General features: G+C 58.8%; 1 protein-coding gene across 8 annotated transcripts in view; it reads left to right on the plus strand.

Annotated features, from left to right (window-relative positions):
* Positions 1–10,894, plus strand: part of CERS4 (ceramide synthase 4) — a 30,553-nt gene extending 19,659 nt beyond the window's left edge. For 2 of the 8 annotated variants that reach the window (XM_088017637.1, XM_088017634.1), the window contains 11 exons: positions 2,372–3,065; positions 4,626–4,676; positions 5,658–5,775; positions 6,481–6,599; positions 6,704–6,761; positions 7,046–7,096; positions 7,455–7,547; positions 7,805–7,933; positions 8,522–8,628; positions 10,198–10,354; positions 10,445–10,894. In XM_088017637.1, the coding sequence (XP_087873763.1) occupies positions 2,833–3,065; positions 4,626–4,676; positions 5,658–5,775; positions 6,481–6,599; positions 6,704–6,761; positions 7,046–7,096; positions 7,455–7,547; positions 7,805–7,933; positions 8,522–8,628; positions 10,198–10,354; positions 10,445–10,621 (1,293 nt within the window). In that variant the 5' untranslated portion in view covers positions 2,372–2,832 and the 3' untranslated portion in view covers positions 10,622–10,894. Of the gene's footprint in view, positions 1–1,306; positions 3,066–4,625; positions 4,677–5,657; positions 5,776–6,480; positions 6,600–6,703; positions 6,762–7,045; positions 7,097–7,454; positions 7,548–7,804; positions 7,934–8,521; positions 8,629–10,197; positions 10,355–10,444 lie in introns of those variants that run through there. The other 6 variants (XM_088017650.1, XM_088017646.1, XM_088017640.1 and 3 more) reach the window with 5 other exon arrangements.
* Positions 10,895–13,047: the final 2,153 nt, after the last annotated feature.

The following is a 13,047-nucleotide window of genomic DNA, read 5'->3' on the forward strand; positions in this document are numbered from 1 at the left end:
TGTGCGTGCGTCTCTTCCTCTGGCTCCTGTCTGGAGGGTGTTCAGTTATTGGGGGCTCTGCCTCCAAAATGTCTCTGCAGGGGCGCCTGGTGGGTTCAGTCGGAAGATCGAGCAACTCTTGATCTCAGGGTCATGAGTTCGAGCCCCATGTTGGGTGTAGAGATTACTTAAAAATAAATAAACTAACAAACAAGCTTAAAAAAATAGTCTCTGGAAACCTGCTCCTCCCCTCCACCTCCTTCCAGTGGATAGCCCCTCCTTCCGGCCTCCAAAAGGCCACTTCCCACAAGGCTGCCAAACCCCCGTGGCTTGTGTTCTTTTTTTTTTTTTTAAAGGTTTTATTTATTTATTTGACAGAGAGAGAGACAGCGAGAGAGGGAACACAAGTAGGGGGAGTGGGAGAGGGAGAAGCAGGCTTCCTGCCGAGCAGGGAGCCTGATGCGGGGCTCGATCCCAGGACCCTGGGACCATGACCTGAGCCGAAGGCAGACGCTTAACGACTGAGCCACCCAGGCGCCCCGTGGCTTGTGTTCTTATCTAAAATAAAACTAAGGGCCACAGAACCCTCACACTCCACGGGTGGGAGTGGAAAATGGTACAGCCACCCCAGAAAACAGTTTGGCCATAGGTTATGAAGTTGGACAGGCAGCTTCCCTGTGATCCAGCCATTCCACCCCTGGGGGTTGGCCAGGGAGACATGTATGCAATTAACAGCTTTGCTCATAATCACCCCAAATGGGAAGCATCCCAGTCACCCATCCACAAGCAAATGATATGTACCCACGATTCAGTAAAAAAAAAAAAAGCTACCAATAGATGCTATGACATGGATGAATTTCAAAACCATTACATGGAGCGAAAGAAGCCAGACACAAAGGTGGAGTGTGTGATTCTGTTTCTATGAAGTTCTAGCACAGACGGAACGAATGCATGATGGAAACAAAAATCAGGACAGAGGTGACCTTTGGACGGGGGAGATGGAGATTGACCGGAGAGGGACACGAGAGCTTTGTGGAGGGATGGGAGTATTCGTGGTTGGAGGCTGTGTCATGCAGGTACCTGTATTTGTCGAAACTCGGCGACTGTACGCTTAAGGATTTATGCATTTCGCTCTAGTAAATTTTATCTTCAAAGAAAAAAAAACCCATTAGCAAATACTGAAGCCTAGCTAATGATCTGCATGCTGAAATATTTAGGGGTGATGCAACTTGATGTCTGCTGCTTATTTTAAAATGCATCCGGAAAAATAAGATGGCCTGATTGGGGGGGGGAAGGAGGGGGGCGGATGGGCAGGGGAAGGAGGGGGGTGGATGGATGCACTGACAGATATGAAATAGAGCAGGTAGAACAAAATGTGGACGGTAGAATCTAGTGGTGGGTTCTGGGAGTTCACTGTAAATTCTTTCAACTTTTCTGTAGGTTTGAAATTTTTCATCACAAATGTCGGGGGACGTCATCCCAACTCCTCCCTGAAGCCCACAGGCCCTGTATGACCTGCCCCTGTCCCCTCCCTGCCTTCCCCTCCTCCCTCTCTCCCCCTCACTCATTCCGCTACAGCCACAGGGGCCTCTTGCTGTTCCCCCAACACTCTGAGCTCGGTTCTGCCTCAGGGCCTTTGCACCTGCTGCTTCTTTCTCTGAAAGTCCCTCCCTACCACCACTACTCTCTTCTGCATAAACCCAGGCCCTCCTCATCTCTGGGTCTCTGCTCAGATGGTATCTCCTTAGGCTTTCATTGGTCACGTCATTTAAAATCATGGTACCCTACTCATTTTCAAGCAGCCCCATCACACGGTCCTATCTCATTTATGAATCTGCGTACTTGTGTGTCGGCTGACCCCCCTGCTGGGCTGAGAGCTCCACAGGGACAGGAATGGGTCTACTTTTTTCTCCACTGTGTCCCCAACACCTAGCCACATTCTGGCATGAACAAGTCAAGATAACAGAGGGACAGCTGGGTGGGCAGATGGATGGATGGACAGACAGATGGGTGGATGGACAGATGTGTAGATGGACAAGGTGGGCAGGCAGATGGATGAACAGATGATGGATGGATGGACAGATGGATGACTGGTCGGTGGGTTGGTTGGTGGATGGAGGGACAGATGGATGGACAGACAGATCAGCAGGTAATAAGGCGGATGGATGGATGGATGGATGGATGGATGGATGGATGGATGGATGGGATGGACAGACATAATGATGAACAAACATCCCAAGTGGGGACCAGTGTGGGGGTCTGGGCACTTGTCTTAAGATCTTGGGAAAGGGCAAAGCTGCTTGGGCTCCTCAAGACGGCCGCTGGAAAGCCTTGGTGGAAGGAAAGCATACCTGTACTGCCCCAGTGACCTGGCAAGCATGTCATGCACTAGGCACGCTTGCCCAACCGCAACCCAGCCTCATAGCAAGCGAGGCTGCCGACGTTCACACCTGGAAGGATGCTCAGGAAGCGAACTGCAGATTTCCTCAGCTGGTCATCTTTGGGCTGCATTGGAGGCACTTTCCCACATGGAGACCTTCCTGGACGTTTGAGAACTCAACTTTATGACTCCAGTCAGCCAGTCCCCTGACTTCTGGCCACCTTTTTTGTACCTGTGAAGTGCAAAGTAATAACCCTTTTCATGAGGTGTGTTTTCAGGGCTAGCAGGCACCCGGGGAAGCACTTGGTGTTGTGAGGCTGGGCTGACAGGTGGGCTACTGCCCCTGTTTGACAAATGAACTTGAGATTCAGAGCCGTCAGGTCACTTGCCTGAGGGCACCCAGCCCAAGTCCCTCCTTAACCCGGGCTGTAATAAACTCAAGGTTGCCGGGCATCGGGGGACAGGTGTTGAGGATGGGATGGTGGGCCCTCCTGTGTGCCACGCTCCCGTTAACTGGACTATGTGCCCACAGGATGTGGTCCAGCTTCAGCGAATGGTTTTGGCAGGAGAGGTTGTGGCTGCCACCCAACAACTCGTGGGCTGCCCTGGAGGACCGGGATGGCCTGGTCTATGCCCACCCCCGGGATATGCTGGCAGCCCTGCCCCTGGCGCTGGCCCTGGTGGTCATGCGCTTCATCTTCGAGAGGTGAGTGTCCGCCTCTCGGCGGTGCCCGGCCCTGCTGTCGCTCCCCTGTGCGCAGTGCTCACCCTGGCCATCCGTCCTGTGTGGTTTTCGTCCTAATGCGTCCTGGATGGAGCCTGGCTTGGAGCCCGCGTGCTGCCTTTCCCGGCTCCACCTCGTCCCTAGCCGCTACCGCCCACACTCTTGCAGCCTCTGAGGGCTGGTTTGCTGTGTCGTCAGCAAATGGGGTGAGGCCCTGGAGGGCGTGTTCTTGCTTTGCTGACCAAGGATGGGTCTGCAGAGGCCAGTCAGCAAGCAAAGAAACTTTTTTTTTTCTTTTTAAGATTTTATTTGAGAGAGAGAGATCACCAGCAGGGCTTGGGGGGGTAGGGGGGTGGGGGAAGGGTAGAGGGAGAAGCAGAAGCAGACTCCCTGCTGAGCAGGAAGCCCAATGCAATGGGGGGGAGGAGCCTCCATCTCAGGACCCTGAGATGATCTGAGCCGAAGGCAGTTGCTTAACCACTTAACCAACTGAGCCACCCAGGCGCCCGAGCAAAGAGCAAAGAAATTCTTGCCCACTCCCTCCTGCCTCTCTCCTATAGGCAAGGTGACCCTCAACCTCACCATCCCCCCCATCCCCCACAACCCCCAGCTCACCCCACCATCCCCCCTCAGCCCCCACCTCACCCTCTCCACCCCTCCCTCCTGGCTCCTAACACCTTCCCTCCTCCCTTTGTAGCCAAAGGAAGGAGCAAAAGCACTCTGGCCTCCCCTTTTGTGCCTAAACTAGCCCCGCCTCCCCTTCTTCTGTCCCCATCCCCAGCCTCTTGCAGCCTGGTGCTGCGCCCCCCTCCCGGAATATATGCCACCACCACCACCCGCAGGTTCCCAGCAACCTGGTTGCCAAACCCTGTAGATTTTCAGTCATTTCTCATGGGACCCAGACCCTGCTTCAAACCGGGTCTCCTCTTTCCCTGGCTGGCTGTCTCCTGGGTGAGAGCACCTCTCCTGGCGTCCCTTCCCTGGGTCGCAGGTAGCCCCACCCTTCCCACACTGACCAGCTCTGTAGTCAAAGCTTTCAGACCTGCCCTGCCAGGCCCCTTTGCTGCTGGGCCCCCCATGATCAGCCACCCCTGCAAGGTTCCCCCTCCTGCCTCCCTCCCTCCCCACGCCCTCCGCAGGTCCGGTACCTCGTATGCAGCCACCTGGCCTTTGCACTCACCCCTCTGCAGTTCCTTCAAGGCTGGGTTGCAGGAAGCCCACAGGGCCCCTCTGCTGTCCCTCCCCCACCCCCCAGAGCCCTTAGCCCCCTTCAGCCTCCGCTTTGGGTCCCTGGCTTTGTCCTGCCCTGACCACAGGGACACGGGAGCATTCTGCATCTTGCTTTGTCTCTCCGGTTCCTGTCTGGGCTCCCTGGATACAGCCTGGACCCCGGGGGGACCCAGGGAATACCCACTGAGGTTGAATTTATTTAATAGATACCCTCTAAGTGCCTACTCTGTGCCCACCGTTGCTCTGAGCAGCTTATGCGTCCTAGCTCTCAGGGCAACCCTGTGAGGTGGTACTATTATCCCCATTTTACAGACTAGGAAATGGAGGCCCAGAGGTCAAGGGAGGCCTGTGGTCACACACAGGGTAGGTCATCTGGGATTGAGGCTTTGCCTGAGGGATTCTAAGAGGCTCAAGTCAGCCAGGCTTTGAAGGGCGAGTCACCACCTTTTCTGCGGGGACGGGGCGGGGGGGGGTGGACGTCAGACTATGCCCAGGTTCACTACTGGAACCTGGAGTGGGGGGTTGTGTATTTAACTGATGGCCTCATCAGAGGTGGGGGGGTGTGTTCACATCCCAGAGGTGTCCTTTCATAGGGCCATGGGGATTGGATAGCTTTTCCAGGGTCGAAGGCAGAGGTTCTCGCCATTTTTGAAGTAAATCCTGGGCCAGTCTGCTACTCACTCGCTGTGTAACCTTGGGCATCTCTCTGACCTGTCTGGGCCTCAGTTTGCCCATCAGGACAATGGGGACTTTGACAATAGAGCTAAATGAACCGGCAGCTAATGTGGACTTGGACCCATGCTTGGCAGATGTCAGCACTCAAGAAATGACAGTCCCCTCCTCCCCCACTCCCCGTCATGATTGAGTCTGGAAGGAGTTCCTTGCTGAGCTGCTTTGAGCCTCAGTTTCCCCAAATGCAGGGTGATGTTTGGTGGGTATGAAGTTCGGGGGGCGGGGTCTAGTGGGATGTATGATGACTGGCCAGGGACCAGGCCCCTCCACATGTCCACACTGGGAGAAGGGAGGCCTGAGAGGGAGTGCACCTGCTCCTTTCTGCCTTTGGGGACCCCCCAGCCTGGCAGGAGACAGACAAGGATCCGGACCACCATGAGACAGGCAGTGAGGGGACTCTCCTTCCTGTTTGGAGCTGAGTGGAGCTGCTTGAGACCCCAAAAGTTAACTTCCACATCCCCACCCTGAAGACCGGCCGCCCAGCTGCCTTTCTTAGGTTTGGTCCCAGTGCAGCGGCCAGACTACCCCTCCAGGCTCCCAGTGTGTGACCTGGCCCCTCTGAGCCTCAGTTTCCCCACCTGGATTGACAGGCTCTGTCTCCCCTGCATCCAGATTTGTTGGCATGCCCCTGAGTCGGTTGCTAGGTGTGCGCAATCATGCCAGGAGGCTGGTGAAGCCCAATGCCACTCTGGAGAAGTACTTCCTCACAGAAGGGTGGAAGCCCAAGGAGGTGAGAGCCCCCTGATGCCCCTCTCCATCCCCGTCGGCCTGCAGGGGAGGGGGGGGCTTGTGGATGGGGCCTGGGGGTGGGATGGGGCCCCGTTGTCAGGAACAGGGAAAGCCCAGGGCAGCCTCTGTGCCCCCACAGCGCTCCTACCCCCACTCCACCAGCCAGCCCAGCTGGCCCAGTGGGCAGATCCTGCACCTGGGGGGGGTGGGGAGCAGGTCTCTGCTGAGCTGGTGAGAGAGGAAGGACTGACTGCTTGGCGGGGGGGGGGGGGGGGGGGCGTTGACCACAGCAGACCTGTGATGGCCCCCATTCCCATCTGTACTGTACTGTGGCTCTCGGTAGAAGGGACCTTCCCCCTCCGCAGTCACCCTCCCTCTGCAGGTAGGGGTGGGAGGCAAGGTCTTAACTGCCTGCCTGGGGAGAGGGTAAGACCTGACTCTTCTGGAAGGGTATAGGAAAACCTGTAGGGGGGCTGCCCCACCCCCAGCCGCTTTCTTAGTCCCAGTCCCCATCAGCCACCTGCCTCTCCTGTGAGCAGGGCTGATTTTCATACGGCCTGTTTTGGGGGGACCCCCCCATGTCCGTAGGCAGACAATCCCACAGGCGAGGTCTGGGGTAGAGGGGGAGCACAGCTGGGTCTCATCTGTCCTGGGACATGGACGGGAAGCCTCCTCTGTGACTCCCCCCGCCATCACCTCTCCCCAGCCCCAGATGGCCCTCCTCGCGGCCCAGTGTGGCCTCACACTGCAGCAGACCCAGCGCTGGTTCCGGAGGCGCCGGAACCAGGACCGGCCCTGCCTGACCAAGAAGTTCTGCGAGGCCAGGTAAGCCCGGGGTGGGGCTGAGGCGGGGGGCTCTGGGGGTGCGGGGCGGGGGGGGGAGTCCGGGCCTCCGGTGGCTGCCTCATGGGCTCCCTCCCCATCTGCAGCTGGAGGTTTGCTTTCTACCTGTGCTCCTTCTTCGGTGGCTTGTCCGTCCTCTACCACGTGAGTGTTCCTGGCCGCTTGCCTCCCCCGCCACCTATCCCACAAGCCCTTGCGGTGCACTGGGCCTGGACTGGGGGGTGCGGAGGGGTTCGGGCAGAGGGAGCCCATGCAAAAGCGTCTGCTCAGGTGCCTTTTGAGGACACACCGTGCACGGGAGCTGGGGATCCGCAGCCCACAGCTCTGGGTCTAGAATGAGAGCAGCCCTGGGCAGGGCCCCCCCGGGGGGCGGGGTAGAGGGCTGGGCTCTGACCTCTGGGCAGCCTCAGACTCCCGTGTCCCTGCAGGAGTCATGGCTGTGGACACCGGCAATGTGCTGGGACAGTTACCCAAATCAGGTGAGTGGCAGGTGGAGCTTGGAGGCTGGGGGTGGGGGGTGGGGGTGGTTAGAGTTCCTTCAGCCACAGACGGGAGAGCGAACCGCGGACATCACACGACTCCCCTCCGAGTTCCACTCTGTATTTTTGCCTCCCCTGCGGAATGGGGAGGGACCAGACACCGGGAAACTCCGAGCAGGAGCTGCTGCAAAACCACTGGCCCTTGACTACCTCCGGGGACGGGGAGCTTACACCTTCTTCACTCATTGGGATTCAAGGGTCCTGGTTCTGAGCAAGCGAGGAGGGCCCTGAGCCATGCCCCGCCACCCCCGAGCCTCGACCCCCGCCCCGCAGCTAACCTTGCCCCACGTCCCCGCAGCCCCTGAAACCGGCCCTCTACTATTGGTACCTCCTGGAGCTGAGTTTCTACGTCTCACTGCTGATCACGCTGCCCTTTGATGTCAAGCGTAAGGTGAGCCTGGGCCGAGAATCTGGCTGGGAAGTGATGCTGGGGTTGGGGGACGAGGTTGTGATCCAGTCACACATAGGGAGGGATGGCTTCACCCCCTACCCTGAGACACCCCCCCCCACCGTGCCTCAGGCCGGAGGACCTGCAGTCCACAAGGTACAGATGCCAGCCAGCCAGCCAGCCCCCAGAGAGGGCCTGCCCCCAGCCCAGTGGGGTGCCCCCCCAGACTCATCCCTGCTGTGACCCACCGTCTCCCGCAGGATTTCAAGGAGCAGGTGGCACACCACTTCGTGACCATCATCCTGATCGTGTTCTCCTACAGCTCAAACCTGCTGCGCATCGGCTCCCTGGTGCTGCTGCTGCATGACGCCTCCGACTACCTCCTGGAGGTGGGCCTGGCCCGCCTGACCCCGCCCCCAGCCCCACCCTTCCAGCCTGACCCGCCCCAGCCCCACCCTCCCGGCCTGGCCCCGCCCCCAGCCCCATCCTCCCAGCCCCACCCTCCCAGCCTGACCCCACCCCCAGCCCCAACCTCCCAGCCCAACCCTCCCCCGCCCCATCCTCCCAGCCTCCCTCCCAGCCTTACCCCCCCAGCCCCATCCTCCCAGCCCGACCCTCCCCCGCCCCACCCTGACCCCGCCCCCACCCACCCCCCAGCCTGACCCCGCCCCCACCCCACCCTCCCAGCCTGATCCTCCCCCCAACCCCACCCTCCCAGCCCCATCTCCCAGCCTTCCCAGGAGGGGAGGCCCCACCCCACCCCGCCCCGCCTCCCCGCCGTGAGACCACGCGCCCTTGTGGCTTCCAGGGAAATGAAGCTTCTCACACTCCCGGAGGCACACGCTTCACCTTTCTCGACAGTACCTGGAGAGGAGGCCCTGCCCTTTCCCAGCACCCTCCTTCTCACCTATTCGCCCCTTCCCCTCCTCCCTCGCCACCATTGGCCTGAGGCCGTTTCTCTCTGCCGCCCTCCCCAGGCCGGTAAGATGTTCAATTACACGAACAGGCGGAAAGTGTGCGACGCCCTCTTCATCATCTTCTCCTTGGTCTTCTTCTATACTCGCCTCGTGCTCTTCCCTACAAAGTAAGTCTGCCCTCCCGCTGGTTGGGGAGCAGGGAGGGAGGGCATGTCTGAGATCCAGGCCTACCTCACCCTGCGTTTCCTGACCCATGGAGTTGGGGGTGTTGGCCAGGAGGCCTCCAGGAGAAGGCAAGGAAAGGTGTTCCTGGCACTGAGCACAGCATTCTGGGCTCAATCATTCTCCCCTGTGCCCAGAACATAGGGTGGCAGCAGGGTTGGGCACACACTCACTAAAGTCTTTGCCCAGTCTGTTTGCTGATGAGGGAGCAACATGAAGATACCTGCTCAAGTGAAGCTGACGTGGGGTGGGTGGGGACTATAATAAATAAGGCAAACAAGTAGAATATAAAGCATGAGAAAGTGATTTGCTAAAGAGAAAATGAGGTTGGGAAGAGCACAGGAAGTGTGTAGGTAGTTGGAATTAGGGTGGTCAGGGAAGACGTCACTGATGGCATTCATAGAGAGAGACTGGAGGGAGGAAACCTACATTGATCATAGGCAAAGAGTGGTCCAAGCAGCAAGCATAGCATGTGCAAAGGCCCGGGGGCAGGACTGGGCCTGCCGTGGAGGTACAGCAAGGAGGCCCATGTGGCTGGAGCAGAGTGAGCGAGGGGGAGACAGGGAAGAAGGGATGGACGGGGCAGGTCATTCCAGGCTTTGGGGGCCTCAGGAAGGGCTTAGGCTTTTACGCCAGTGAGGAGGGAGCCCTGGAGGGCTGTGTGCGGAAGAGGGACAGACCTGGCTCAGGCTCACAGGCGTCCTCTGGTGGCTGCTGGGGAACAGCTGGTGAGAGGCCTGAGCAGGAACTGGGGAGGCCTGGGGAGGTAGAGCCCAGGAGACTGCGCTGGCCCAGGTGAGCCATAGTGGGGCTGGACCACTGCAGGTGACAGAGGTGGGTACACTCGGGGGTCACTCGAGGGTCATGAAACAGGCATGAGTTCAGAGTTGCTGCTTGAGCAGGTGCTCAGCTTTGGCTGTGCTGGTTTGTGGGGTCTGTCTAGAACCCCAGGCTTCTAGGCAGAGATGCACATGTACATGTCCAGAGTTTGCAACCACAAGACTGGATGGGGTCACTGGGTGACCTGGAGCCCCCGAAATTTGTAGGTCGGGGCAGCCTGTGGAGGAGACAGGAATGCGGGCCCCTGAAGGCCCAGGAGGAGAGCATCAGGAAGGGAGGGCCAGCTGCCTGAGCCAGGCTGGCCACTGGTGACCCCACAGCCGAGCCGGGGGCAGGGCGGGGCGAAAGCTCACTGCCTGGGGGGCCGGGGGGGGCTCTGAGGAGAGAAGAGAAGGTGTGAAAGAACACGCAGGGGAGCAGCTAGACCACCAAGCATCCCCTTAGGGTTCATGGTCATGAATGGCCAGTCAGCAAGTGTGCGTTCTAACAATTTAATATGACCAGGTGAGAGGGGCACTTAAATGCCCAGCTACAGAACATTGCTATCCCTCTGGAGGGCAGAGGGAGCCATGGAAGGTTCTGGAACAAGGAGGGTCACACAAGTTAGAGGTCCCAGGGACTGAGGGCTGCGGCCGCTGCTGAAGCCCCATCTCCCTCCTGCTTCGCTGCTGTAGGATCCTCTATACCACATACTACGAGTCCATTGCTGAGCGGAGCCCCTTCTTTGGCTACTACTTCTTCAACGTCCTGCTGATGGTGCTGCAGCTGCTGCACGTGTTCTGGTCCTGCCTCATCCTCCGCATGCTCTGCAGCTTCCTGAAGAAAGGCCGGGTAGGGCCGGGGAGGGGTGGCTTGTGTGTGCCCCCCTGCAGCCCCCAGGCCCGGCCCAGCCCAAGCCTCACGCCCCTCCCTGTTCCCCAGATGGAGAAGGACGTCCGCAGCGACGTGGAGGAGTCCGATTCGAGCGACGGGGAGGCGGACCAGGGGCACCTGCCGCTGAAGAATGGCGCCACTCACAGGCCCGGGGCAGCCCCCATGGACGGCCCTCGGAGCCGGCTCGCTGGGCGGCTGGCCAACGGGCACACACCGGCCACATAGCCAGCCGAGGACTGGCCTTGAGGGCTGGCCCCCTGTGCCCCGTGGCTGGGATTTATGGGGTGGCTGGACTGGTGGCCCTGGGGCCAGTGCTGGAGACAGGGACGGCCCTCCCCTGGGGGAGGGGGGTGAGGGCTAATGATCTCTCTCCAGCCCCTTCCTTCTGCCCGCCCTTCCCTTCTCCCTTCCCTTCCCTTGGGCAGCAGGCCACCTCCGCAGCCCACCAGAGCCAGCTCCAGGCCGAAAGGAGTCCAATAAAACTTGAATGGAGCCAAATTCTCTGAGAGCTTATGTCCCTGTTAGAGTTCCTCGTCCGTCCCTGGAGGCCCCAAGGGGTCTCTAATTACATATCCTACTGATGAGACACTCACCTTCACCCCAAGACACATGCCCACCCCCAGCGGACTCAGCAGGCAGTGCAGAGAGACCCCCCCCACCCCAGGTGAGTCCCTGGCTCCCAGCCAAGACTAGAGCCAAGCCACCTCTTTCCAACACAGGGCCGCCCTTGGCCAGCCACTCACAGACCCAGCTTAAAGGGGAGAAGGCAGTAGGCTCCCCCAAGTCAGGGTGGGCAGCCCCTGCTCGAGGCTGGCAGAATCCCAGGGCCTCCGTGGAGACACTGAAATGGGGCCCAGGGGATGAGTTCCAGTGGGCTCCCCCAGGATCAGCCTGGGGGGAGGTCACCACCTCTGCAGGAGCTCCGCAGGAAGGTGTGGAGGGTCTGGGAATCATACCACAAGCGCCCCCGCCGTGCAGGGCCAGATGTGCTGCCCCCAGGGGCACTGAAGAGGAGAGGCCTGGGGTCGAGAGGTGGCAGAGGACAGGGACAGGAGAGGAAGTGTGTGAGAGGCCTGGTCACTGAGAGCAAGGAAGAAGAGAGAAAGGACCCTCCCAGAGGTGCAGAGGTGGAAGTGGAAGAGGGGGGCTGGGAGGGTGGGGGGAAGGGGGAGGCGACCACCAAGCTGGGCCCAGGGGCAGGGGTATGGATCTGGTAGTTCTGCTCAGCAAAAGGCACGAGAAAGGCCCTGCTTTGTTGCCCCTGGGAGAGAGAACAGGAGGAAGGACAGGGAAGGGGGGGCAAATAGGAACTGCAGGTGGCCCAGGAACAAGCACACAGGAGGCGAGACAGGAGGGACACTGAGGGGCCGGAGAAAGAGGCGCCGGGAGAGGCGGCAGCCAGCGTGAGCTGGGCGGGGGCACGGGGAGCTGGAGAGATGTTCAAGACTCGATGGAAAGACCTGGAGGGAAGAGAAAGGAGAGAACAAGAAGCAAAGCAGGAGGGGTCCCTGGGGGGCTCAGTCGGTTAAGCGTCTGCCTTCGGCTCAGGTCATGATCCCAGGGTGCTGGGATCGAGCCCCATGTCGGGCTCCCTGCTCCGCGGGGAGCCTGCTTCTCCCTCTCCCGTTCCCCCTGCTTGTGCTCCCCTTCTCTGCACCAACTAAATAAATAAAATTGTTTTTTAAAAAAAGGGGGTGGCACCTGGGTGGCTCAGTCCTTAAGCGTCTGCCTTCGGCTCAGGTCATGATCCCGGGGTCCTGGAATCGAGCCCCGCATCGGGCTGCCTGCTCTGCGGGAAGCCTGCTTCTCCCTCTCCCACTCCCCCTGCTTGTGTTCCCTCTCTCGCTGTGCCTCTGTCTGTCAGATAAATAAAATCTTTTAAAAAAGAGAGAGAAGCAATGTCCATTGCCCCTCCATTTCTAAACCTCCGCAGAGAGCTGATCGGAGAGGGGAAGGGAGGAAGGCGAGCAGGTGGTCCGCGGGAAGGGCGTGAATGGAGGGATGCTCGCGCTCACTCGGCGTAAGCAGGGGGCAGCTGAAGACCGCAGTGAGATCCCTTTCTCACCAGCTGTCCTGGTACAAACACTGTTGGGACTGGCAGAGAAAAGGGACCGGTCCTGGTGAGCCCCCGGAAGCGGGGAATCTGGCCAGAACCAAAAGGACACACACCTTTCCTCATTATCCCTAGAGACACATCCAGATATTCTGAGTACACTGAAATCAGCAAGAAACGACAACAGGTCTACTAAAGAAAAGAAGACCAAAAGACATGGACATTGATAGCAGAAGAAACAGTCAAGACCAAGCTGTCATCATCAAGACAGTATGGTACTGGCACAAAAACAGACACATCGATCAATGGAACAGAACCGAGAGCCCAGAAATGGACCCTCAACTCTATGGTCAACTTATCTTTGACAAAGCAGGAAAGAATGTCCAATGGAATAAAGACAGTCTCTTCAACAGATGGTGTTGGGAAAATTGGACAGCCACCTGCAGAAGAATGAAACTGGACCCTTTCCTTACACCACACACAAAAATAGACTCCAAATGGTTGAAAGACCTAAATGTGAGACAGGAGTCCATCAAAATCCTAAAGGAGAACACAGGCAGCAACCTCTTCGACCTCAGCCACAGCAACTTCTTCCTAG

This window comes from Eumetopias jubatus, unplaced genomic scaffold, assembly GCF_037043125.1.
Source record: "Eumetopias jubatus isolate StellerSeaLion01/CBP00866 unplaced genomic scaffold, mEumJub1_p1.0 scaffold_1, whole genome shotgun sequence".
NCBI classification, from domain to species: domain Eukaryota; kingdom Metazoa; phylum Chordata; class Mammalia; order Carnivora; family Otariidae; genus Eumetopias; species Eumetopias jubatus.